Source organism: Dendrobates tinctorius, unplaced genomic scaffold (assembly GCF_039654945.1).
Source record: "Dendrobates tinctorius isolate UK_male_01 unplaced genomic scaffold, ASM3965494v1 ptg000013l, whole genome shotgun sequence".
In the NCBI taxonomy this organism is placed as follows: Eukaryota; Metazoa; Chordata; class Amphibia; order Anura; family Dendrobatidae; genus Dendrobates; species Dendrobates tinctorius.
In genome coordinates, this window is record NW_027361681.1 from 8570367 (window position 1) to 8596040 (window position 25674).

At 42.3% G+C, this 25674-nt stretch overlaps 1 protein-coding gene across 2 annotated transcripts in view; it reads left to right on the forward strand.

Annotated features, from left to right (window-relative positions):
* Positions 1–22946, forward strand: part of VSIG4 (V-set and immunoglobulin domain containing 4) — a 65207-nt gene extending 42261 nt beyond the window's left edge. For both annotated transcript variants that reach the window (XM_073558380.1, XM_073558386.1), the window contains 4 exons: positions 7274–7432; positions 11932–12033; positions 12421–12442; positions 21286–22946. In XM_073558380.1, the coding sequence (XP_073414481.1) occupies positions 7274–7432; positions 11932–12033; positions 12421–12442; positions 21286–21433 (431 nt within the window). In that variant the 3' untranslated portion in view covers positions 21434–22946. The remainder of the gene's footprint in view (positions 1–7273; positions 7433–11931; positions 12034–12420; positions 12443–21285) is intronic.
* Positions 22947–25674: the final 2728 nt, after the last annotated feature.

Consider the following 25674-nt stretch of genomic DNA (forward strand, 5'->3'; position numbering starts at 1 on the left):
GACTGACTGCTGCTGGCGTTCCCAACCCCTTTTATATTAGCTCCTCCCCCAATCTTTCTAGAAGTCTCTGCGGTCCGTCCCCTCATTATGTCCCCCAAAAAACAGTCCCCCTAGGAAGCTTGGTTCTGGCTCGGACACACAGCGGGGACTCCTCCTCCTACAACACTGCCCACATGTAAAGCCAGTGTGGCTGCATCGGGGCCCCGGAGGTGGGCTCCTGCAGGGCGGCTAACCCTGACGGTAATCAGCGGGCAGGGAGCAATTCCTGCAGCTTGGCAGTGGAGCAGAGCTGCAGGGATCCAATGCCGTTCTGCTTCCTGCCTGGCGCTTCCTGTCTGACACAGCCACAACATCATCATTCCGCGCGGCTGTTTCAGAGAGAAAGCTGCCGGCAACGAAGATGCTGTGGGGATATGCCGCAGCTGCGGGGAACGTGCGGAGAGGTGAGTGGTGCTGTGTGTCTGTCTGCATGCATGTATGTGGTGCTGTGGGTGTGGTGCTGTGTGTGTATTGGAGATGTGTGTATTGGAGATTGGCAATGATGTGGGTGATGGAGAGTGTAGTGATGGGGGTGGTGGGGGAGAAGGCAATGTTGGTGGTGGAAAGGATGATGGGGTGGTGGGGGACGAGGAGGCAATGATGGAGGTGGTGGAATGGTCAATGATTGAGGGTGGTGGGGGAGAAAGCAATGATGGAGGTGGTGGAAAGGATAATGATAGGGGTGGTGAGAAGGCAATGATGGAGGTGGTGATGAGGACATGATGGAGGTGGAGGGAGGCTGCTTTATACCCTATGAATGGGGGTTGCATTATACTCTGAGGGGGCAACATTTTATTCTGTGGAGGGGCTGCATTATACTATATGAAGGGGGCTGCATTATATTCTATGGGGGGGCTGCATTATACCTTATGAGGGAACTGCATTATACCCTATGAGGGGGGTTGCATTATACTCTGAGGGTGGCAACATTATATTCGATGGAGGGTCTGCATTATACTATATGAAGGGGGCTGCATTATACCCTATGAGGGTTCTACATTATATTCTATGGGGGGGCCACATTATACCTTATGAGGGGGTTGCATTATATTTTGTGGGGTGCTGAATTATACCCTATGAGGGGGGCTGCTCTATATTCTATGAGAGGGCTGCATTATATTCTATGAAGGGGCTACATTATATTCCATATGGGGGGCTGCATTATATTCTGTGAAGGGGACTACTTTATATTCTTTGAGGGGGCTACATTATATTCTATTAGAGGGCTACCCCAACCCCTGCTACATAATTAAGACATGTACTACCTTTTGTTATACCCTGATATTTGCGTGTTTTACCACACAATTGATGGTCTTGTATTTATTTCTATGTAGCTACATAGTGGACCCCAAGAATTATTTTCTCTGGTGTGCCCAAGGTACTCCAGTTCGACGCTATGTGCACCATTGGTCTTGCCAAGCAGTTCACTACCGCTTCCCAAATACTTGTTCTGCATCAATCTCCAACTTCCTCTACCTTGACTCTGGAAAGCTCTATTTTTGTGACCTGACCACTAACAACAATCCTACCTCCCCCGGGTTTCTCTGGGTCCTTTGTGAAGGACCCTGGAAGTAAGATGGCATCTCCCGGGAAGCGTGCTCCTGCTGCACAGCAGGGGGTCACTAAACTGACTTATGCCTGCATGCCCAGTCGAGCGTGAAGCTTTTGCTGCAGGAATTCTGCTAGATGGTACTTGGTGCAGCGAGGCACCGCTCACAGTGGGGGAAGCACTGATGTGTCTCCTCCGGGACCCAGCAGCTGATCTCCGAGTGGTTGATAGCAAGCCTATGCTGGGACTAAAGGCCCTTTTACATTTAGCAATGCACCAGCGATCCGACCAGCGATACGACCCGGTCAGGATCGCTGGTGCATCCCTAAATGATTGCAAGTGAGCTTCCTCACAGGAAGATTTCACAACGATGCAGCAGCGACGCAGCGGACGATACTTACCTTTCACAAACAGCGATCCAGACGTCCTCCCGCCCGCATCCAGCGTCGCTCGTCTCACACAGCAGGAAGCCCAGCAGGAAGTAGACGACGAGAAATGGAGCCGCCTGATCTCGCGCGATGAGCGACAGACAGCGGGGGAGCTGGTCGGAGGTAAGTATCACACATAGCGATATCGCTAGCAATATCGCTATAACGTCACAAAATCAGTGACGTTTTAGCGATATTGCTAGCGATATCGCTATGTGTAAAACCCCCTTAGCACTGCTCCCACCCAGGATCCCATTGATTTTTTTTTCCAGCCATCCCAGGGGGTGAACACTGGCTGCTGCCTGGAGTCTCCCTATAAGAGCATCCATACCAGTAAGAAGATCTGTGCACAGGCTTCAGGGTCTTGAAGGTGGAAGGGGGTTGGGTTGTCCCTCAGTTTTTCTGGGTCTTGGGTTAGGAACTTTGCTGTCCAGTGGTCCGAGGTCAAAGAGGGCCACTCAACCTCAGTCAGTCCTATTTATGTTTCTTCCCCTGAGACCCCACCTATAACCTATGTAATTTCCCTCCTACCTTCAGACCACTACCCCCTGGATCACCTTTCATCCCCCTCCCCACTTTCCACCCCTCATCTTATCCCATAAGGTCACTCCCTCCCTTCCAGGGTCATGCCAAGCCTCCCCCTATCCCTGCGTGAAGGGTCCAGCTGATGCTTGATTGACAGTTTTGACATTCCATGTACTAAAATAAGGACATAGATGGAAAATAACTAGGTTGGAGTGTTCACTGATCTGCGTACAACCACCAGGTCTGTCTGCTCACTCAGCTTTCTAGGAAGTCTCAGGCTGTGTGCCCAGATTGTGTTTTTTAAGTGTTTCTGACGCTTTTTTTCCGCAGCAGAAACGCTTAAAAAACACATCCCATGCAATCCTATGGGATTCCGCAGTTGCTGTGCCAATGATGCCGATTTTTCCGCTGCGGACTCACATAGCGGAAAAATCTGCAGCATGTCCATTAATTTTGCGGAATCACTGCCATTCCGCCGCTATAGGATTGCATTGAAATGCTCACTTTACGCATGTGGCTATGCCCACCATGCGTAAAGTGAGCGCTTCATGTGAGGATGGTACCCAGGGTCTGGAGGAGAGGAGACTCTCCTCCATGCCCTGGGTACCATAATCCTGTTAAAAATAGAATTAAAATAAAAAATCAGGATATACTCACCCTCTGATGGCCCCCGGAGTCCTTCCTGCCTCTTAGCCACGCTACCAGTATCTTCCGTTCCCAGGGATGCTTTGAGCGAATCACCTGAGATGACGTCGCGGTCGTGTGACCAAGACGTCACAAAGGTCCTTCGTGCAAAGCATCCCTGGGAACGGAACGTACCGGGAGCACCACTGAGGAGATTGGGGGCTGTCAGAAGGTGAGAATAACCATATTTTTTACTTTTTTTTTAATTATTTTTAGCATCCTATCTTTTACTACTGATGCTGCATAGGCAGCATCAATAGTAAAAAGTTGGTCACACTTGTCAGCACTATGCTTGACAAGTGTGACCAACCTGTCAATCACTTTTCCAAGTGATGCTTCAAATCGCTTGGAAGGCACAAGCATTCCACAAGCTAAAAACGCTTGCAAAACGCTTGTGTTTTGCGGGAAAACACATGCGAATTCCGCATGCGTTTTACCCACGGCAGGGAGTTGCGGAAATGCTGCGGAAAAGTCTGCAGCATTTCTGCAACCTGGGCACTTAGCCTCACTGTTTTCATGGTCCCTCACTGGATCACCCTGGTACTTGAATGATTAACCTGGTGTTTTCTCTACCTATTCCGAAACGTACTAGTAATTTCGAATAGAGCCACCACTATATTTTTGTCTTATTTCAAACATAGTTCATAGTAATTTCTTAAAGGGAGTCTGTCACAAAACTCTCTACTCTTTTCAGTCATCTTATATACAAGGCTCCCTGTATACTCATAACCGCTATGGCCAAGCATCAGGTTTATTACAGGCTGGTTAGTCTGTAAGCCACTAACCTTTACAATGCAGAAAATGCACTGTTAGTCCTACATCTTGAGTGCAATCTTCCTGACTAGAAGAGGTAGAGAGTCAGCCATAAGAGGTATTGTCAGATACACACACAGTGTGAGTCCCCACAACCCACAAACAGTATGATACCACACATAGAATAATGACACACACAGTATGTTCCATAAAAGCTCTCAATAACAGAATGATGACCCTCACATTATGATCTCCAATGGTCCACCAAAGCATTATGATGGCCACCACAGACCCCAAACAATATTATGCCAAAGACCACTACACACAGTGTGATGTCTCCTTGGTCCCCCACACAGTCTGTTCACCCACAACCCTGAAATATAAAATGATGACCCCCACAGCCCACCTACACAATATAATGGTCCCTACAGCAACTCCAAGCACAAAATAATTCCCCACAGCCCCCAAACACAGAAAGAGAACCAACATAGTGTGATCCCTTACAGCCCCCCTAGTGCAGAATGATGACCCCAACAGTTTGATCTTCCATACAATCCAACACATGATGGCCACAACAGCCCCCAAACACGATGTTGTCTCCCACAGCCAACTATACACAGAACAGTGGTCCCCATGGTGCTCCACACATTATGATCCCCCACAGCCCTCAAATACAGGATTATAACACCGACAGTAGGACTCCACACAGCCCCCTAAAACAGTATGATGGCCCCACCGCAACTCCAAACACATTATGATGCTTCATGTCAGGAACACCGCACTGCACTTGCTCACTGAGCCAGTGTGCATGTCCTGAGTACAAACCTGTGCCCAAAGATACCTGTGGAGTGGGGCAGCAGTGGTGACGATGCGTGCTCCATGCTCACAGGACCTGTGTCACTGAAGGTAGAAAGCAGTGAAGGACCTACGATCATGTGACTGCAGGGGGCGGGGCTTAGCATCCTGCTGCTGGAGTTAAGTGCAGGATTCTACTACAGGGATCCTCAAATCAGACAAATGGGGGTCATACACAGAGAGGGCAGCGCGGTACCAGAGGGACAAGCAGAGAGTAGTCAGAACGTAAGCAATGAGTCATACACGGAGATAGCAGCAAAGTACAAGAGGGGCAAACAGAGACTAGTCAGGACATAGGCAATGAGTCAGAAACCAGAGAAGCAGATAAACAGTACAGAATCAAGAGACAAACTCACAACAGGGGACAGAACCGGGTCAGAACCATATAAGCAAACTAGAAGACAATCAGAATGTACAGGCACACAGGGGTCACCACACTCGGCCAAAGGCAAAAGTATAACTGACAGGGATTGAGTCTCCCAGGGCTATAAGAAGCCCTCCTTGAGCCAAAGAGAGGCTACAATAATTAACCCCCGGGTGCAGGTCAAGCCTGCACTGAGCCCAAGACATTAACCCCTGACGTGCAGGTCAAAATCTACACTGGGATCATGACACTTCACAGCCCCAACACAAAATGATAATTCCTAAATTATGATCCCTCACAGACCTACAGCACAGAATGATGACTCACACAATATGATCCCTCACAACACCCAAAGAATGATGACCCTCACAGTAAGATATCCCACAGCCACAAACACAGACTCATTACCTCAAAGCCCTGAATAGCAGAATGATTAACTGTATAGCATAATCAACCAGTCCCCAAACACAGAGTGAAAAATCCTTATTTTCATTTGTACTGTATTGTTGATTTCTGAAATAAAAATTAAAACCACGGTTATGCTTTAAAAAAAGAGAATTGAATCACCTTACTTTTTCCCCCATTAAAAATCAATACATTTTAAAAATAAACGTATATGGCATCACCACATTCATAAATGTCAGATCTGTCAAAAAAAAAATTATTCGATTGGTAAATGTCATACGGAAAATAAGATTTTGACAGGAGAAAAAGGCATTTTATTTTCCATTGATCACACCGCCCTAAAAAAAAAAAACAACAACACTAAAAAACTCATACCGCTACATACAATTAAAAATAAAAACTTTATGAGTCTTGGAAAACCAAACATTTCTTTTTAACAAACTTCTTAATTTTTTTTTCACCACTTAAACAGAAAAAAAATTCTTCATGCTTTCTATCACCATAATCCTACTGACCTGAAAAATGAAGCACACACGTTATTTTTACTATTAAGTTAATAGAATAAAACAACCCCCCCCCAACAAAAATGGTATTTCATTTTACAATTTCATTAGAATTTTTTCCAATGTTTTCAGTACATTATATGGTGTTAATGAAAACCACAAATTGACCAAAAAAAAAAAAAAGATACAAGTACTAATATGGTTATATCTATGGAAAAATAAAAAGATATCGCTCTTGGCAGAAGAGGTAGAAAAAACAAAAACGAGAAAAGGACACAGGTTGAAGGAGTTAATGAAACCAAAAATGGTCAGAGAAAAAAAATTGCCCAGTCCTAAAGGGGTTGCCTAGGATTTGCATATTGATTGTCCATTGGAGAAAAGGCAATCAATATGAGATCTTTGATGGTCTGATACATGGCGCCCCACCATTCAGTGGCTGGATGTAGCCAATATACAGAGTTGGGAAACTGTAGCGCCAAACATTGTTTAGTGGCTGCTAGTGATGAGCGAGCGTGCTGGGATAAGGCGTTATCAGACCATGCTCGGGTGCTAATTGAGTGACTTTGGCGTGCTCGAAAAATATGTTTGAGTCCCCGCGGCTGTATATGTCGTGACTGTTCAACAGCCGTAAGACATGTATGGATTGCCCGGCACCATTTCCCACACTGCTGAAATATTAGAGAGTGGGCTAAAGTCATTTTGTGTTGCCGCTCGGGCCTCTCTGCAGCTAGGACATCTTACAGATTATCAGTGGTGGCCAGTACCTGGGCCATCTAATATCACCAATTCCCAGCAGAGCACAGTTTGTACGGCAGAGTCGTTTTCCCTTTTCACTGGGCAAGTCTCTTTCTTCTGTAACGTGTAAGCTCTTCTGGTCAGCGAGTTCCTCTCTCTCACCTGTAAAGTTTAAACTCTTATGGTCTGAAGGTTTCTCTTTCTTCTCTCCCTGACGTGCATTTTCCAAGCTTTCTTACTGAGATTCACGAAAATTTATTTATTTATTTACATATCGATTTTTGGTGGGAAATTCGGCAAAGTAAGTAAATTTGAATTTCAAAAGAACTATTCATCTGTACTGAGGAGTCACACATTTACACACAATATGACATTTTAGAGGATGGATTTTTAAGTGTGAATTGGAATCAAACACGAATCTGTTCTGTTGAAGGAATCTCACATTTGGATGACATCTCACATGTTGGAACTGTCAGCACAGTGGAGACAACTAAACTTACAACTATTGGAAAACTTAATGAAGACACAACTCGGACACCCTTATATTCTGTGGGAATACTCTACACAAATGCAGCAATTGCTCAAAAGAAAGGTAATTCTAAAATGGAAAAAGTATATAAAATACAACTAGATGTTTTGGAAAGCTGCTTGTCAGCGGGAAAACTGGTCTATATTTATAGGCAAAAAAAAATTACTGTATATACTCGAGTATAAGCAGACCCAAGTATAAGCCGAGGCACTTACTTATGCTATGGAAAACTGGGTATGCTTATTGATTCGAGTATAAGCCGAGTACATATTGTCCCTTCATCCCTGTCCTGGTATGCATGGCTCCCCCTGTCCCGGTATGCATGGCTCCTTATACCCTATCCTTGTATGCATAGCTCACCCGTCCCTGTCATTGTATGCAGGCCTGCCCCGTTTCTGTCATTGTATGCATGCTTTCCTGTCCGTGTCATGGTATGCATGGCTTCCCTGTCCCTGTCCTGGTATGCATGCCTCACCCATCCCGTCCCTGTATGCATGGCTCCTTATCCCCTGCCCCTGTTTGCATGTATCCTATTGAAAAAAAAACAAACACACATCCTACTCACCTACCTGTGCTCCCTGGGTGCTGGCACTGCATCTCGTTCTGGCCGCCGGCACTTGTATCTCTTCCTTCTGAGCGGTCACGTGGCCCCACTCATTAAGGTAATGAATATGCGCTCCACGCCTATGGGAGTGGAGAGCAGTGCATATTTATTACCTTAATGAGCGGGACCACATGATCACTCAGCAGGAAGAGCTGCAGGCATCGGCGGCTGGAACGAGGTGCAGTGCCAACACCCAGGGAGCGCAGGTAGGTGAGTATGATGTGTGCTGGAAGTCGGCAGCTGCGTGCGCTATTACAGCAGCGGCACAGGATTTAGCCGCCGCTCCCCCTCCCCTGTTAGCTTTCTGGGACAATGACTCGTGCATAAGCCGAGGGGGCATTTTCAGCACAAAAAAATGTGCTGAAAAACTCGGCTTATACACTAGTATATACGGTGATCAGAAAGTATATATATTTTACTGTACAATATAAAATCTTCCCTTTCTCTATAAAACCTTTAGCAGTGAAATAACTTCTAAAGAGAAAGGTGACACAACTGCTTTACAAACACAGAACTTCCTTTTAAATAGAGTAATTTTTGGGCTAGTGATAGCATTTCTGTTATATCCATCGAATATTTTATTAGTATTATTACTATGTTGTCATTTTCACTAACCTGTAAAATTTTCATTTTTTGGTTGATGGGGCCATGTGAGGGCTTATTTTTTGTGGGGCGAGCCATCATTTTTATTTATGCCATTTTGGTGTAGATATGACATTTTAATTGCTTGCTACAGCATTTTTTGAAGTATTGCGGAGACTAAAAAAATGTAATTTTGATATTTTTGTATTTTCGTTCTGTTTTATGTTGTTCACAAAAAGGGTTAGGTATTTTTATATTTTAATAGATCGAACTTTTCTGAATGTGTATTTTTTCTTTTTATTATCTTTATTTTTAATGGGGGGAAAAGCAGGGCGAGTTGAACTTTTATGTTAGGCCGGAGTCACACTAGCGAGAAATATAGACGATTGCTATGCGCAAAAAAATCGCATTGCACTCGTCGCAATGTTAATCTATGGGGCAGCTCCCATCAGCCGATTTTTTTTTCTCTGCCATATTATGCGATTTTCACCGTATTACACCTGTAAAATGCCAATGCAAGTCTATGGGGGCGAGAAAAATAAGTATTACACATGGACCAGACATGTGACTTGCGAAAAATACGCACTGGTGTCCTTTACAAAAGCCAGCAATTCAGTGCGCGATACAGTAAAATCACACTGAGATGTTTAATAAAGAGATTAGGAACAAACCCAGTTGCATAATTATGCCAGGGAAGAAAAACACCATGCAGTGAGTCTTCCTATAAAAAAAACAGCTGTGCCAGGCAGTGATCTAGTCACACAGTAACGCTGCTTCTCCTCTGATTATCTGTCAGTGCGAGATCAAAGGAGAAGTCGCGTTACAATGAGTCAGATCCCCGGGAAATAAGCGAGCTCTCTCATTGGCTGCTGTGATGCTGACGTCATCAGGACCTGAACCAATCAGGTCTCAATGAGGTTGGGGTTCGCAGCAAGCATTGTGCACCGGGATCCCTGCATTAAAAGGTATGTGGGGGTCCCGGGGGGCACAAAGCCGCCGACAGTAGATAAACATCGGCGCTGCACAAAGCCCAGCAAGCGCCGACGTTTATCTACCGTTGGCAGTCGGGAAGCGGTTAGCAAGTGAAGAATTCGCACACATCAATAAATGCACAGCAGGTAACATTTGTAGATAGATGTGGGGTCGCTTGAGATGTGGCGGTCCTGTAGCAACACAGATAAGAGGTCCTATAATAACTGCAAATTAATGGTGAGACAGGACAATAGAAATGAAAATTAATAAAATAATAAAAACAAGGACATCTGGTACAAATGGAACCAACAACAATAAGCGAAGAAAAATAAAATGTGTATTAAGTTATAAATCTCACAAAAAGGAGGCAAAGCTGAGATGTTCGTTCAGGCCTTTGGGGGCCATAGTGTCAAGCAAGACTATCCATCTAGCCTCCATATGAGCAAGGATCTTATTATTATTCCCCCCTCTATTTCCCACACTGTCAGTTCACCTCAGGTCAGCTGGGGACTCCGCGTAGCCTCAGTGACGTCAGTGGTTGTCAGTGAGGCTGCGCAGAGTCACTGGCTGACCTGAGGTGAACTCAGGAGTGTGGGAAAAAGTTCACAAACTTTCCCACGCTAATCAGTTCATCTCCGGTCAGCCGGGGAGCCTGCGCAGACATGATTTCCTTCATTCTGCAGTAGTTTACAGCCGGGCCGGTAGCATTATCACCAGTCCCTGTTGTAAACTAGTTAGCCCCTTGTGATGGATTGCAGCGGGGGACTTGACTGAACGGCGAGGAGGTATGAATATTGTTGATTTTTTATTTAATTTTTTTTACAGGAGAACAAGTGATTCAGTTGGATTGGCAGCATAAAGGCAATGGGAATAGAGAGGCTAAGTGACAGAAAAGCCGCATCTTATTGATGCACCTTTTCTGGGGTGGCTGGGGCAGATGTTTGTAACCAGGGGGGGCAATAACAATGGTCCCTCTCTAGGCTATTAATATCTGCCCTCAGTCAGTGGCTTTCCCTCTCTGGTGGAGAAAATACCATGGGAGCCCACGCAATATTTTTCAACGAATTTACCCATTAACATCTACATGTCCCAAATTTTACACACATACACTAATCTAATTATTAGTCAAACACATATATAAAACTAAATGAATTGAAATGGTTTACTGTATGTAAACCATGTGTCATTTCATGTCGGGTTCTGCAATGATTTTCCAGAAGCCGGCAATTCATTTAGCAGTTATAATGATATGTATAACTCTATGAACTATAAATATATACAGTCATATGTAAAAGTTTGGGCACCCCTATTAATGTTAACCTTTTTTCTTTATAACAATTTTGGTTTTTGCAACAGGTATTTCAGTTTCATATATCTAATAACTGATGGACTCAGTTATATTTCTGGATTCAAGTGAGGTTTATTGTACTAACAGAAAATGTGCAATCTGCATTTAAACAAAATTTCACCGGTGCAAAAGTATGGGCACCCTTATCATTTTCTTCATTTGAACACTCCTAACTACTTTTTACTGACTTCCTGAAGCACTAAATTGGTTTTGTAACCTCATTGAGCTTTGAACTTCATAGCCAGGTGTATCAAATCATGAGAAAAGGTATTTAAAGTGGCCACTTGCAAGTAGTTCTCCTATTTGATTCTCCTATGAAGAGTGGCATCATGGGATCCTCAAAACAACTCTCAAATGATCTGAAAACAAAGATTATTCAACATAGCTTTTCAGGGGAAGGATACAAAAAGTTGTCTCAGAGATTTAACCTGTCAGTTTCCACTGTGAGGAACATAGTAAGGAAATGGAAGAACACAGGTACAGTTCTTGTTAAGCCCAGAAGTGGCAGGCCAAGAAAAATATCAGAAAGGCAGAGAAGAAGAATGGTGAGAACAGTCAAGGACAATCCACAGACCACCTCCAAAGACCTGCAGCATCATCTTGCTGCAGATGGTGTCACTGTGCACACACTTTCCTGGAGTGTTCGCTCTCCAGGCCCACACTAAACACTGATAGCTCTGGCAGTCAGCCTTTTAAGCCCAGACTACGTGACTCCTCTATCATGTGATTGATCACATGATCCTGACATCACACAGGTCCTGTCAGGACACTGCAGGAGGAGATACATGGACATTCTCCCTCCCGCTCTATAAATGTCCACTAAAGCCAGCCTATAATATTGCTTTCAATAAACCGTCCCAACACATAGTGTGCTGGAGGAAACTATTCTGGTTTTACATCACTGACGCCATCATGCGCAGTGACACATATCTCCCCTCCATCATGTTATCAGTGACTCTGTCACAGGAACATAGACACAAAAGGAGGTAAAAAAAAAAAATGGAATATCTTGTATTTCCCGCTAGCAGATTCATCTCTCATCTTCTCTTTCTGCAGGTCTTGGGATACCAATATACTTACTTATAATCCTTATATTATGTGCTCTGAGCGTCATTACTCTAGTAATTGCCCTCATCATCAAAAAGAAGAAAAAGAAAGGTAAATTGTCGTGTCTGTTATAGATAGATTAAATATATTTCTTTACAATGTACTGTAAATTTTGAGAGTAGACTACTCGAGGTAAAAAATTACTGTGAAATGCTGAGGGATTTAGCAGGATTTCTTGTGATCTGAATATCATTGAAGGGACTTCTAATAAAAAAGATTCTAAGAGAAATTGACTCTCAAATCCAGACCTCCCCATTTAAATGATCCCCAAATTTGATTATATGTTGTGAAAATTATTAAAACATTATGGTAAAGTGCAACACAAGCTTATGACGCTCTCAAAGGTTTTACGTTGACAAAAGTTTGCACTGACCAGTTATGTTCCAGAATTCTGTTGTATTTGTTTTGATATTAATAATCTTGTTTTTCTTGTTTCAGACTACGTCTATGAAGCACCCACGTAAGTGCAACTTCTAACAAAAGAGGTTTCTAATAGAGATGAGCCAATCCTTTAAAACTCAAATTTGCCAGAAAATTTGTACCGTGGCAAATAAATTCATTAATTGCATAATTAAAGAGCTTATGAATATGTGTAGAACACTGTTAGTTCCGCTTAGAGTCAATTGAACACGTTTTAAGCTCTGTAATGCAAACGGCTTTTTTAATGTCTAATTGACTTCAACATATCTGGCTAGGGAAAAAAGGATTGTAACCAGAGGTAGATAACAGAATATTTAACAAAACACTGCAATATTAGACTTTTTCATAGAATCATAGAATTGTAGAGTTGGAAGGGACCTCCTGGGCCATCTGGTCCAACCCCTGCTCAAAGCAGGATTCGCTAAATCATCCCAGTCAGATGTCTGTCCAGCCTCTGTTTGAAGACTTCCATTGAAGGAGAACTCACCACTTCTCGTGGCAGCCTGTTCCACTCATTGATCACCCTGTCAAAAAGTTTTTTCTGATATCTAATCTGTGTCTCCTCCCATTCAGTTTCATCCCATTGCTTCTAGTCTTTCCTTGTGCAAATGAGAATAAAGATGATCCTTCTACAATGTGACAGCCCTTGAGATATCTGTGGACAGCTATTAAGTCTCCTCTCAGTTTTCTTTTTTGCAAGCTAAACATTACCAAATCCTGTAACCGTTCCTCATAGGACATATGTTATGAGCTCATTTTCTCCTTTCACCAATGTCAAGGTGATCTCATGAGGCAGTTAGAATAGGGACCCGTTCAATGAGATCACCTTGTCGCTGGTGAATGGGCTCACATCTTTTGGCCAAATTTTGTGCTAAGTATCTCATATGTTTTTCTAAATTCCAAAAGCCATTATGCTATTCGTATTTCACATATTTCATATTTGATGTGCCTTAATGCAATTGAGTGCAACCATTTCCTTATTTTGATATGTAGCACTGTGAAATAGATAGGGCAATCAGGTAATGTGTGTGATGCAGTGGCTGTGGTAGGAGAAGCACAGTAGTTAGGATGGGGAAGACAAGAAGATGCTTGGCAGTTTAAGGTCAGGGCATGACACACCATGGTTGTCATGTCTCCACAGAATGGACTGTTTTGGTTTTTTTTTTTGCAGCTTTGGTTGATACTTATTTCTCCTGATGAACTACTACTCTGAGGGGAAACACATTGAAAAAGTGGATTGATGGTCATTATCCTACTATTATGGATGAATACAGTGGGGAAAATAAGTATTTGATACATGCCGTTTTTGCAAGTTTTCCCACCTACCAAGTATGGAGAGGTCTGTAATTTTTATTGTAGGTACACTTGAACAGTGAGAGAAAATCCAGAAAATCACATTGTATGATCCTTGCATAATTAATTTGAACTTCATTGCATGAAATAAATATTTGATACAATAGAAAAACAGAACTTAATGTTTGGTACAGAAATCTTTGCTTGCAGACGTTTCCTGTAGTTCTTTACCAAGTTTGCACACACTGAAGCAAAGATTTTGGCCCATTCCTCCATAGAGATCTTCTCGAGATCTTTCAGGTTTCGGTGCTGTCACTGGGCAACATTGCGTTTCAGCTCCCTCCAAAGATTTCCTATTGGGTTCAGTATTGGAAACTGGCTAGGCCACTTCAGAACCTTGAAATACTTCCTATGGAGCCACTCCTTAGTTTCCCTGTCCGTATGTTTTTGGTCATTGTCATGCTGGAAGACCCAGCCATGACACATTTTCAATGCTCTTACTGAGGAAATGAGGTTGTTAACCAAAATCTTGTGATACATTACCCTGCCCATCCTCCCTTCAATACGGTGCAGTCTTCCTGTCCCCTCTGCAGAAAAGCACCCCCATACTACTGTTAGGAACGGCGGAAGGCACTAAATAAAAATAAATAATAAAGTGCGTCCACCGTGCAGTAAATGTTACAACCGCTGCTAGGTAATGGCTGACGAGCAATATGGCGATATAATGCGCACGGGTTAGACTTCACCCGAAGTGCGCAGAGCGGGCTCTGTTCACACACAGAGGCGCCGCAACATAAACATACAAAAACACTGAGCATGTTAGTATCACAGCCCTCAGGTAAATGCACACATGGTATCAGGTCACAGGAACAGGACCTAAGACAGAGGAGCTACGTCCATCTAGACCTACCGTGTGTGCGGCGTCGCTACTGCGAGCGCCAAGAAGGGCTGCAACTGCAGCGCGGCGTTGGACACTGCCGCATAATGACACAGCTACAAAGCAGGCGCAATGTCGGACGCTAGCGCAGAGGTGCGGTGTGCACAGTGGCCTAAGCCTTGCCACTGACTGGCGCTGACTGCTGAACTAATTCCCTATCCACATGCGTAATATCAGAGGGAAGGGGTTTCTTAATAAGTCAGTCACCAGAATCATACATCCGTCACCATTCACACATAGCAAGTATAGTCTATACTAGCGCATGGCGGAATGGCCATGCGCGCTTTTTATAGCAGCTGGGACCTTCCAGATCTCCGAGATGGACCAATGAGATCTGGAGCAGGACCTGGGCACATGACTCCCGATCTCCAATGGGAGATCATCTCATGAGCATGCCCAGAATGAGCACAGAGGAACTTAGTCTCTGGAGCGGTCAGCTGCAAAGTAATCTTCTCTGCAGTAGATAGAAAGCAGGAGACCGCCGAATTTGAGGCTCTGGATTCCTGCAGGGCAGACGCAGAAACCTGACACCTAACAACTACGATGTTTTCCCCACCATGCTTCATGGTTGTGATTGTGTTCTTGGGGTTTTACTCATCCTTCTTCTGCTTCCAAACACGGCGAGTGGAGTTGATGCAAAAATGTTCTATAATGTCATTACCCAAAAAGACGAGATCTTGCATGGAGCTCCAGTTTGAGGAACATTGACAGTCATCTATGTGTTTCTTCCATTTTTTAAATATTGTGCCACCAGTTGTTGCCTTCTCACCAAGCTGCTTGCCTATTGTCCTGTAGCACATCCCAGCCTTGTTCAGTTCTACAATTTTGTCCCTGGTGTCCTTAGACAGCTCTTTGGACTTGGCCATGGTGGAGAGCTTGGAGTATGATTGATTGCTTGTGCTAACAGCTGTTATACAGGCAACAAGTTCAAATAGGTGCAATGACTACAAGTAATGAGTGCACAGTAGGTGGGCCTCTCAGAGAAAAACTAACGTGTTGGTTGGTAGGTGGTCAAATACTGATTTCATGCAATTATATTCAATTTAATTATACAAAAATTATACAATGTTATTTTTTTTTAATTTTTTTAGATTCTTTCTCTCACAGGTGAAGTGTACCAATGATAAAAACTACAGACCTCTCCATTCTTTGTAGATGGGAAAACTGGTAAAATCGGCAGTGTATCAAATACTTATTTTGACCACTGGTCATTAAGGGTTTAATAGAATCGTATCAGAGGAGACAGATGTCTTTTATTAATATGTCTTTGTATATCTAATTCCCTATCAGAGAAGTTTAGTGTTTCTAACATATTATTTATAAATCTAACACTCTATTGGAGGAGTGATAGTTTTTTTTTTTTTAAAGTATATAGGGATATTGTTAGGGCATATAAGAATAGTCATAGTTGAGCGGGGGTGCAATTGTCATATTGAATAGGGTGACAATCTCCACCGCCAGGTAGAGAATCTTTAGGTATATTTAGGGATTTACATATGGCCTTCTACAATTATATTTACATTCATTTTGTGGCTGTTTTTTAACAATTTGTGTAATGTCATATATTTTTGCCCTGAGGCCTACCTACGTAGGTGTATTTACACCAATCTTTGCTCATAATATCCTTCTATTCATTATTGTGTTATATTTTATGGTGCATGAAGATGCCAATGAGTATTTTTAAATATTTTTTGATAATGTTGTTTTTTTTTTTTTTCTGTTCTATACTTCAGCAATAGCAGTTCCGTAACAGCAGTACTATGGTATATATGACATGGCAAACATGGTGTAGATGCCCACCATAATGTGGTACACTGGTACTGGCGTTTGCAGAACAGTGTAAGCAACAATCAACAGCTTGGCAGGCAGACAGATAGCAGGTCCGATTTAATCATTAGCATAGGCCGTCAGTGTATCAAAATCTGCACAGATCCATACCAGATTCATTTTTAGAAATGTTAGGTTTTCCCACTTATGGAAGATAACTTGGTCCACTTTGGTGTGACAAATTCTCCACTTGCACTGAATACTCTCTCTGACATGACACTTAAAGCTGGACAGGACATTACTCCCAAAGCAAGCTGAGCCAGTTTTCTCACTGATCCAATTTGTTGACCAAGAAATCAATGGGATTGGGGCTCAGGGTATCTGCTTGAGAAAGACTGTGCCCTAAGTACTACTAAACATGGCTGTTCAGACAGTACATCTGTGTTTGCTGAACTATGTCAGGTTGTTGCAATAGCAGAAAAAAACTTTACTACTGTAAGAGTATGAGCAGGAACACGTGATGCAGTGATGGGATGCAAGCAGAGCAAGGGTCAAACAGATTTATTTACAAGGGAATGTACTCCATGCCGGTGAGTCAGGGATTGTAAGGTGATGATAAGGAATTGGGGCAGAACTGGGAGAGTGGCAGGGTATGTCAGGGACAAACGAAAGTTCAGTAATAAAGATGTGAAACTTATCAGTCTGTAGTCTTCTTGGGTGCAGCTCCTCAGGGTTCCAACGGTGGCACTGACAACAGCGGCATGTGACGTCTCAGTGAGGTCTGTAACATGCGGAGATCCAACGGTAGCACTGACAACAGCGCCGTGGGGCGTCTCTGCGAAGCCTCTGGGAGGCAGGAAGACTTCCTGTGCTCAAACATATCTAGCACGGCACTAAGTCTAGTGTGGGGAACCGCCGGAACGGGACCACTCCGCGGTGTACACAAGTCCTTGGTAGTTAGGCTCTGTCCTAGCTGTCTGTCTCTCTCTCTGTGCGTCACACTCACAGTGCAGTCTGCCTTCACTAGGAACACCTCCTAGCGTGGAGGGTAGCAGGGAGCTGTCAGTCGGTCGTCCACAAACCGTAGACCTGTATGCAGGGGTCTGTCAAGTATGCGGTCACTCTTGGGCAGAACGTGTGTGGTACTATCACGCTGGGTACGGCACTCAGCTTAGCTCTCCTCTGCTGGCACAGCTCTGCACGGCTCCGCTCTGCTGGCACGGCTCCACTCTGCAGGCGACGGGGGCTCCTTTCATACAGCCCATCGCCAAGCCAGTACTTTCTGGTGGGGGAAGCAGAGTGCGCTGTTCTCTGCTCTGCGCACTGCGCTCTGCGCTGTCCTCCGCACTGCTCTATGCCAGTGCCAGACTGACCTCTTTGGTGTGCTTCTCCATTTTATCCCCCTGCTGCTGCGCGCGCTTTCCCGTCTCTCCTGGGTGAGCAGGAAGCTCTGTCTCTCTCCTCCTTCCCTCCTGCAGAAGAGGAAGGTCCGCCTCTCTCAGCCTTCCCACAGAGAGCAGGGGAAAGTTCGCCCCCTTTGGCTTACCCCCGGGAACAAAGGATGCAGCCTTTCTAGTTCCAGACCCGGCATGCAGGTACCCGCGGTCTGGTTTATCTCCTTACACTACATTTCTAATTACAGGTATTTGCTAATATTATTATTAGTACACATACTACATATTGAGATAGGATCTTGGATATGGGAATACCCCTTTAAGGTTTAAATTGCCTCTGTCAATAGGAGGTTAAAACAATACGCATACTGTAGCAGGTAAACATTTTGATACAAGTTTCAGGATTAGCGAGATTTCTCTTAAAAAAAAATAAAAAAACAAGCCTGCCTTGAATTCAGAATTTGAATTTATCTGCAAAATCTGAAATTAGTGGGTTAATTCTACCCCTACTTGTCACTGTGAGAAAAACAAACTAACAAAAAAGCAGCTATTAAGGACCAAGCCACTTTGTAGGTTAATGACCAGGCCTTAATTTTGAAATCGGACCACTGTCACTTTATGTGGTCCCAACTCTGGAACACTTCAACGTATCCCACTGATTCTGAGACAGTTTTTTCTTTTCCATGACATATTGTGCTTCATGATAGTAGTAAAATTTCTTCAAAATTTATTGTGTGTTATTTGTGAAAAAAATGTAAATTTGGCAAAAATGTTGAAAATTTCACAATTTTCAAACTTTTAATTTTTATGTCCCTACATCAGAGCGTTATGTCACACAAAATAGTTAATAAATAATATTTCCCACGTGTCTACTTTACATCAACACAATTTTTGAAACATAATTTTTTTGTTAGGAAGTTATAGGGGTTAAAATTTGACCAGCGATTTCTAATTTTTCAACAAAATTTACAAAACCATTTTTTTAGGGACCACCTCACATTCGAAGTCACTTTGAGGAGTCTATATGGCAGAAAATGCCCAAAAGTGACAATAAAAACTGCACCCTTCAAGGTTGTCAAAACCACATTCAAGAAGTTTATTAACCCTTCAGGTGCTTCACAAGAATTGAAGCAATGTGGAAGGAAAAAATGAACATTTAACTTTTTTTCAAAAAATTTTACTTTGGACACAATTTTTTATTTTGTCAAGGGTATCAGTAGAAAACGAACCACAATATTTGTTGTGCAATTCAATTTCTCCTGAGTACACTACAGAGGAATGAAGGAAAACCTGTCTGTGCAGGCGCCCCGGCTGACCAGGGATAAACTGATTAGCATGGGAAAGTTTCTGAACATTTTCCTATGCTCCTGAGTTCACCTCAGGTCAGGTGTGGACTCTATGCAGCCTCACTGACGTCAGCAGTAGACACGGAGGCTGTGCAGAGTCCCCGCCTGACCTGAGTTGAACTCAGGAGCATGGGAAAATGTTCAGAAACTTTCCTACGCTAATCAGTTCATCTCTGGTCAGCCGGGGCACCTGCGCAGACAGGTTTTCCTTCATTCATTCGTAGTTTACAGCCAGGCCGGTAGCATTAGCAACGCTCCCGGTTGTAAACTATTTAACCCCTTCAGATGGATTGCAGCAGGGGACATGACTGAACGGCACAGAGGTATGGATATTTTTGCTTTTTAAAAAAAATGTATTACAGGAGAACGATGGCTTCAGTTGGATTGGCTGTGTAATAAACTTGGTAAAAAACTGTGTCATTATTTCATTAAAATATTTTCTAATTAATGTCTGTGTGTATTTTTAACCCTGTAATACTATTGGATTAATAATGGATAGGTGTCTTATTGAAATGAATTGAAAACTGAATTGTTTCCTGCATTAAACACATCTACCGTAATTTTTTTTAAAAAATTTATTTAAAATGAACAACTTATTGAATCTTATTTTGTAAAATATCAATTTTCTTGGAGGGAGAAGAAAAATTTTCAATGCCATATATTTTTATAGATTTTTTTTCTTGCCCCTGCAGATGACAATACTCCCCAGTAAGTGACCTCCAATTAGCTATAAGCTTATACACTTAGGCCTTGTTCACACGTACCGGTTTTTTTGCGTTTCCGCGATGGTATTTTCTGCGAAAAATAAGCATCCCATGCATTCCTATGGGATTCCACAATGCAGTGCTAATGCTGCGGTTTTTACCGCGGCGGAATCGCTTCGCGGTAAAAAACGCAGCATGCTCATTAATTTCGTGGAATCCCGTACCCATAGGACTGCATTGTTCTGCTTACTTTCCGTATGTGGCTGTGCACAGCATGCGAAAAGTAAGCAGAACATTTGTGGATGGTACCCACGGTCCGGAGGAGAGGAGACTGTCCTCCGGGCTTTGGGTACCATATCCCTGTAAAAAATAGAATTTAAAATAAAAAATATTGTTATTCTCACCTTCCGACGTCCCGCGCAGCCTTCCTGCCTCTCTCCACGCTCCCGGTCCCAGTAAGCCTTTGCGAGCGATGACGGCCGTTCTCACGGGATCGCGAAGTCTCGCGGTCATTCGCGCGACGTCATCGCAAATGACCGCGAGACGTCGCGATCCCGCGAGAACGGACGTCATCGCGGTAATTGTCGCAAAGGATTACTGGGAGCGGGAGCGTGGAGAGAGGCGGGAAGGCTGCGCGGGACGTCGGAAGGTGAGAATAACAATATATTTTTTTTTTATTATTTTTTACATTCTATCTTTTACTATTGATGCTGCATAGGCGGCCTCAATAGTAAAAATTTGGTCACACTCGTCAAACACTATGTTTGACGAGTGTGACCAACCTGTCAATCAGTTCTCCAAGCGATGCTACAGATCGCTTGGAAAACGCTAGCAATTCTGCAAGCTAATTACGCTTACAAAATGCTAGTTTTTCTGCGGGAAAATCGCGGGAATTTAAAATGGAATTCCGGAATTCTCGCTGTAATTTCCGCAAGAGTTCTGCTACGTGTGAACCCAGCCTTATGGTGCCCCTCTTGAAACTGCTGTAGTCTTTTTAGAGACACTAGATACATAAGTTTTAACGCATATACTTTAGAGGCATAGCTCCATTGGTTTGTCCTAGAACCTCCACAGTGGCATGCATTTAAGTCTCATGTTAATGGCTTTCATATTATATCATTAGTCTTGACTGAGAGAGGGCTATTAGCATTTATGGATGGGAACTATATGATGACAGCATTCCTATAAAACTTTGGTGTATTATCCTGTTGTATTTGCATCTCCATTTTTATATAATTGATTTAAAAATTTGTCAAAAAAGTTGATTTATTTTATTTTTTGGCTCTATACTTCCTTGCTATGTTGGGATTAATAGATATAAACTATGTAACTTTAATTACGTTTCAATAAAATGCTGATCCCTTTAAAACGTTTCCAGAACATCAATGTATTTTGGTTGTTGACTGCATGTGACTTGTCATTATTGTCTTATTTTTCCTTAGGATGAATCACTTGTTGGCTTTAGATGGTGTGGACAATGGATGCCAGTCATGTACTTCCGAAACAAAAGACAGTAACACCTATGAACTATGCAGACCTACCTCGCTGTCAGTGTATGAAGGCATACTTCCCCCCCAGTCCGGCCAATAACAATTGCTTGTAGTTGAAAAAGCAGCAGAAAAAAATTGTTCTTAAAATTCTAGAAGATGCCATTCCATAAATATAAAATAAAATATTTGGAAAAGGGGTATAACTAACGTCTATGGGGGTTCAAAATGTACCCTTCCCCACCCAAATAAGTAGCAATGCTTCTTTTTGGAGTGTTACAGTGAGTGATTATGCAGAGTGCAGCAAGTGAGATGAGTCTGTCATCAACTACTGCGCTCCGCATAGGTATTGCACACTTGGTTGCTACCTATGTAGAGTGCAGCAGCTTACCATAAACTCATCTTGACTGCTGCACCCTGCGCAAGAAGTGACAGAGAGGACAGAAGATTATTAGCTAATGAATGAAGAGAGTATTGAATCAATCCTTACTAAGAGCTGTTTCAGCATCCTTACTAGTGATGAGCGAGTATACTCATTGCTTGGGTGTCCTCCGAGCATTTTGGCATGCTCGGAGATTTAGTTTCGGAATCTCATCTGCATGATTTGCGGCTGCTAGACAGGCTGAATACATGTGTGAATTCCTAACAAACAGGCATTCCCCACATGTATTCAGGCTGTCTAGCAGCCACAAATCATTCAGCTGCGGCAATACAAACTAAATCTCTGAGCACGCCAAAATACTCAGAGGACACCCGAGTGTGCTCAGGAAAACCCGAGCAACGAGTATACTCACTCATCACTAATCCTTACTATTTCCTATTCCTACCTAGTTTTATGGCGAGGGTTAGGCTCAGGACTTGGGTTTGGTTAGGGGTTAAGGGTATTTCTACAAATATGACCAGTGTAATATAATTGTTACCAAAGAAGATTACGGTAAATAGTAAAGTTAATTAAAAATAAACATATAACATTTTATTTTTAACACTTTGTTTATTTTAGCAAAAACCAGGAAAAAATAGGAAGTCAAATTGCATCAGTATATTCCTCAAATTACAGTAGATGTGTTTTGGGAATAAGGGTTTCAATACTAGACAGGCAGAAGGGACTCTGGGAGGGGTAATGGTTCCCGATTTGGGGGGACAAAGCACTTGCTTTGCCTCCCACACTTCGCCATTGCTCTTCATAGCAGCATATTACAATAGATATAAACTCTGCACCGCCCTTTGAAAATTGCAGGTTTTTGTTATGTAAAAAATTCATTCCAAGATTAATCCTTTTAGAACTTTTTCCAATTTTAACCCTTTCCCTATATGGACTTTTTTTTTCTCCTTCCCTTTTCCAAGAGCTATAACTTTTTTTTTTTTCTGTTCATATAACTGTATGAGGACTTCATTTTGTGGGAAGAGTAGTACTTTTGAATGACACCATTCATTTTCCCGCATAGTGTGCTGGAAAATGGAAAAAAAAAATTCCAAGTGCGGTGGCAATGCAAGAAAAAAATTTTATTCAGACATTGGGGCTTTTTGGGGGAATTGTTTTTACAGTGTACTTTGTGGGGTAAAAAATGACCTGATAATATGATTCTCTTCATCAATACAATTATGTCCATACTAAACTTGTCTAGTTATTTTATTATTTTAAAGGTGAACAAAAAAAATCTGATTTTTTTTAATATTGTTTCACCATTTATGAGACCCATAACACTTCCATTGGGTTAGACAACATTTTTATTGATACCATTTTGGATAGGAAGTGACATTTTCAATTCTTACAGCATTTTTTATGGTAATCAACAAAGAAGCAAGTTAAATTATTATTTTTTTTCTGTTTAAGGTGTTTACGAATTGGGTTAATTAATTTTATATTTTGATAGATCAGACCTTTCTGTGTGCGGTGATACCATATATGTATATTTTATTTTCTATTTAATTTAAATGGGGGAAAAGGAGAATAAATTAAACTCAAGATTTTTTTTTTCATATTTTTGAAAAACAAATTTTACTTTTCACTGTTTTTATTAGTTTTCTTCTAGGGGACTTGAACCTGTGAATCATTTTATTACTGCATACAATAAAATATTCATGTCACTTTTGTGGTAGACAAAAAGTAAAAAATTGGTTCCACACAATGGTATATCAATAATAAAAATCTCATCCTTTCTTATAACATTTAAAACAAGGTACAAAAGAAAGATGCTACAAAGAAAAGAAGAACTAACAATCCATAGGAAAACCCACTACAGCATTACAACGAATGTCATTGATATAAAAGACATCCACACAATATAATGCGCAGTAACATAACAGCATCAAAGATACATGGAAAGCGAACACCCACACTACCCATTTATGATGCAATTAACCACCATGGGTATGCATAGTTACAAACTGTTTGTTGTGCAGCTATCTTCCTAAATATCCTCCTAATAGCGGAATGCATATGAGTAGTATGGGAGCGTGTGGCCAATAATGTCTAGTATATACCAGTGTCAGCTGGTGGAGATCCCTGGACGTCCCTCTGCCCCTACACGGATTTTGCACAGCTTCTTCGCCTCCCTACTCATCACCAAAGGATAACCATACGCACAGTAAAGCATGGTGGAGGCAGCATTATGCTTTGGGGCTGTTTTTTGGCAGCTAGAACTGGGGCTTTAATCAAAGTTTAGGAAAAATCTTCAATGGGCAAAGAGTTACAATTTGAGATGTTCCATGCAGCTAGACTCCTACCGAAAAAGATGGAATGCTGCCATAAAGGGTACTTCAACAAAGTATAAGTTTAAGGATGTGCAAATACATGCAACCACATTATTTTAGTTCTTTATTTTACCTTTTATTTTTCAATTGAATTCTGCAGATTATGGGTGACAATAAAAGTGAAAACGTTCTGAAGTGATTCTTTATGGTATTTGTTTTTTTGTTTTTTTTATAATAAAAACCTGAACTTTTAACAAGTGTGTGCAGACTTTTTATATCAACCATATAATATAGAACCGATATAGTAGTGATAAATAGTAGAAAGCCGCAAAAATTGGAATTCCCTGCAAAAATCCCCTACTAAGGGTCCATAACTGAGGTAGTTGTGACCGTGATATGAAACATGAAAGCTGAAATGAGGCAAAGTTACTGACCATGGCTATATTAACACTTGCATCTTTGCAGGCAGCTTTTTGATTAAGTTAACTGAAAAGCTAAGAACAAAAAGAACATTTAAACACAAATGAATAATCTGCATGTATGTGTGCATATTGAGGTGCACTTAACATGGCCAATCTGATTCTTCCTGATGACTATGTTCTCTGCTAGAAGCACTGCTCCTAAAGCCTCCTTCTAACATCTGATTAGAGTCTGGTACGAGTGTGATCCAATTTTCACATACATGGAGAAATTGCAAAAAAAAATTCTCCAGCTGCTCTATTCTGACAGTCTTTGAAAATTGGATTGTACTCGGATGTAATCCAAGTGCAGCCCATTTTTTTTTCATGGACCCATTGACTTGCATTGCTGATTTTGACCCAACACTTGGATTAAAATTGGACATGTGCTTGACATTTTTCGTGGACCACTAGGTATGAGAGGAAAAAAAAAATCAGACATGTGAAATGACCCCATAGACTATCACTGGCATGAGTGCTATCCATGAAAATCGCTTAAAAAAAGGATGCAAAATATGGATGTCTAAATGATGCCCAAGGGAAAAAACACAAGGCTTGCGGAGGTGCATTGAGGCACCACACACAGCACCATGCACATTGCTATCTGTGTGCTTGCATTCAGGCTAAAAAGCCTTCTACTTATTGGGGTCTGAACCCTATTGGTTATGTATTTTGTTTCGCTAGGCAGGCTGTAAAAAGTTATAAGTTTAGATTCCCACCTAAATCACGGAAGGTTGAAAAAAGGTGAATTTATAAAGCCAATGATGTAATCTCAGTTAACACAGTTGTCCAGCTGTGGGGAAGGTGACCTGACGGACAGACATGACTGGCAGAAGGAGGGGACGGTTTGTGCACTAGTGACAGAGATTGACAGGTTAGAAAGGTAACAGCAGGGAAAAACAGAAAAGGGAGTGCAGTACCGTGAAATGACCACAAGATGGCAGGGGAGAGTAGTACAGGACTTAACATCAGCTTAGGGCTTAGGAATCTGCTTAGTCATGGGGGGCGGGGAGATAGGAGCCCGGGTGGGAAATTCCCCTGTGAGAGGGGATAAATAGAAGAAGGTGGGGCTCCAGGAGAGTTTAGTCCCAGGAGGAGCTCAGAAGAAGATTGGAAAAGGGAGAAGAGCTCGGCCAGGGGGACGGACAAAGGAGAGACTGTAAGAGAATGGTCAGCCATAATATACTGAGCG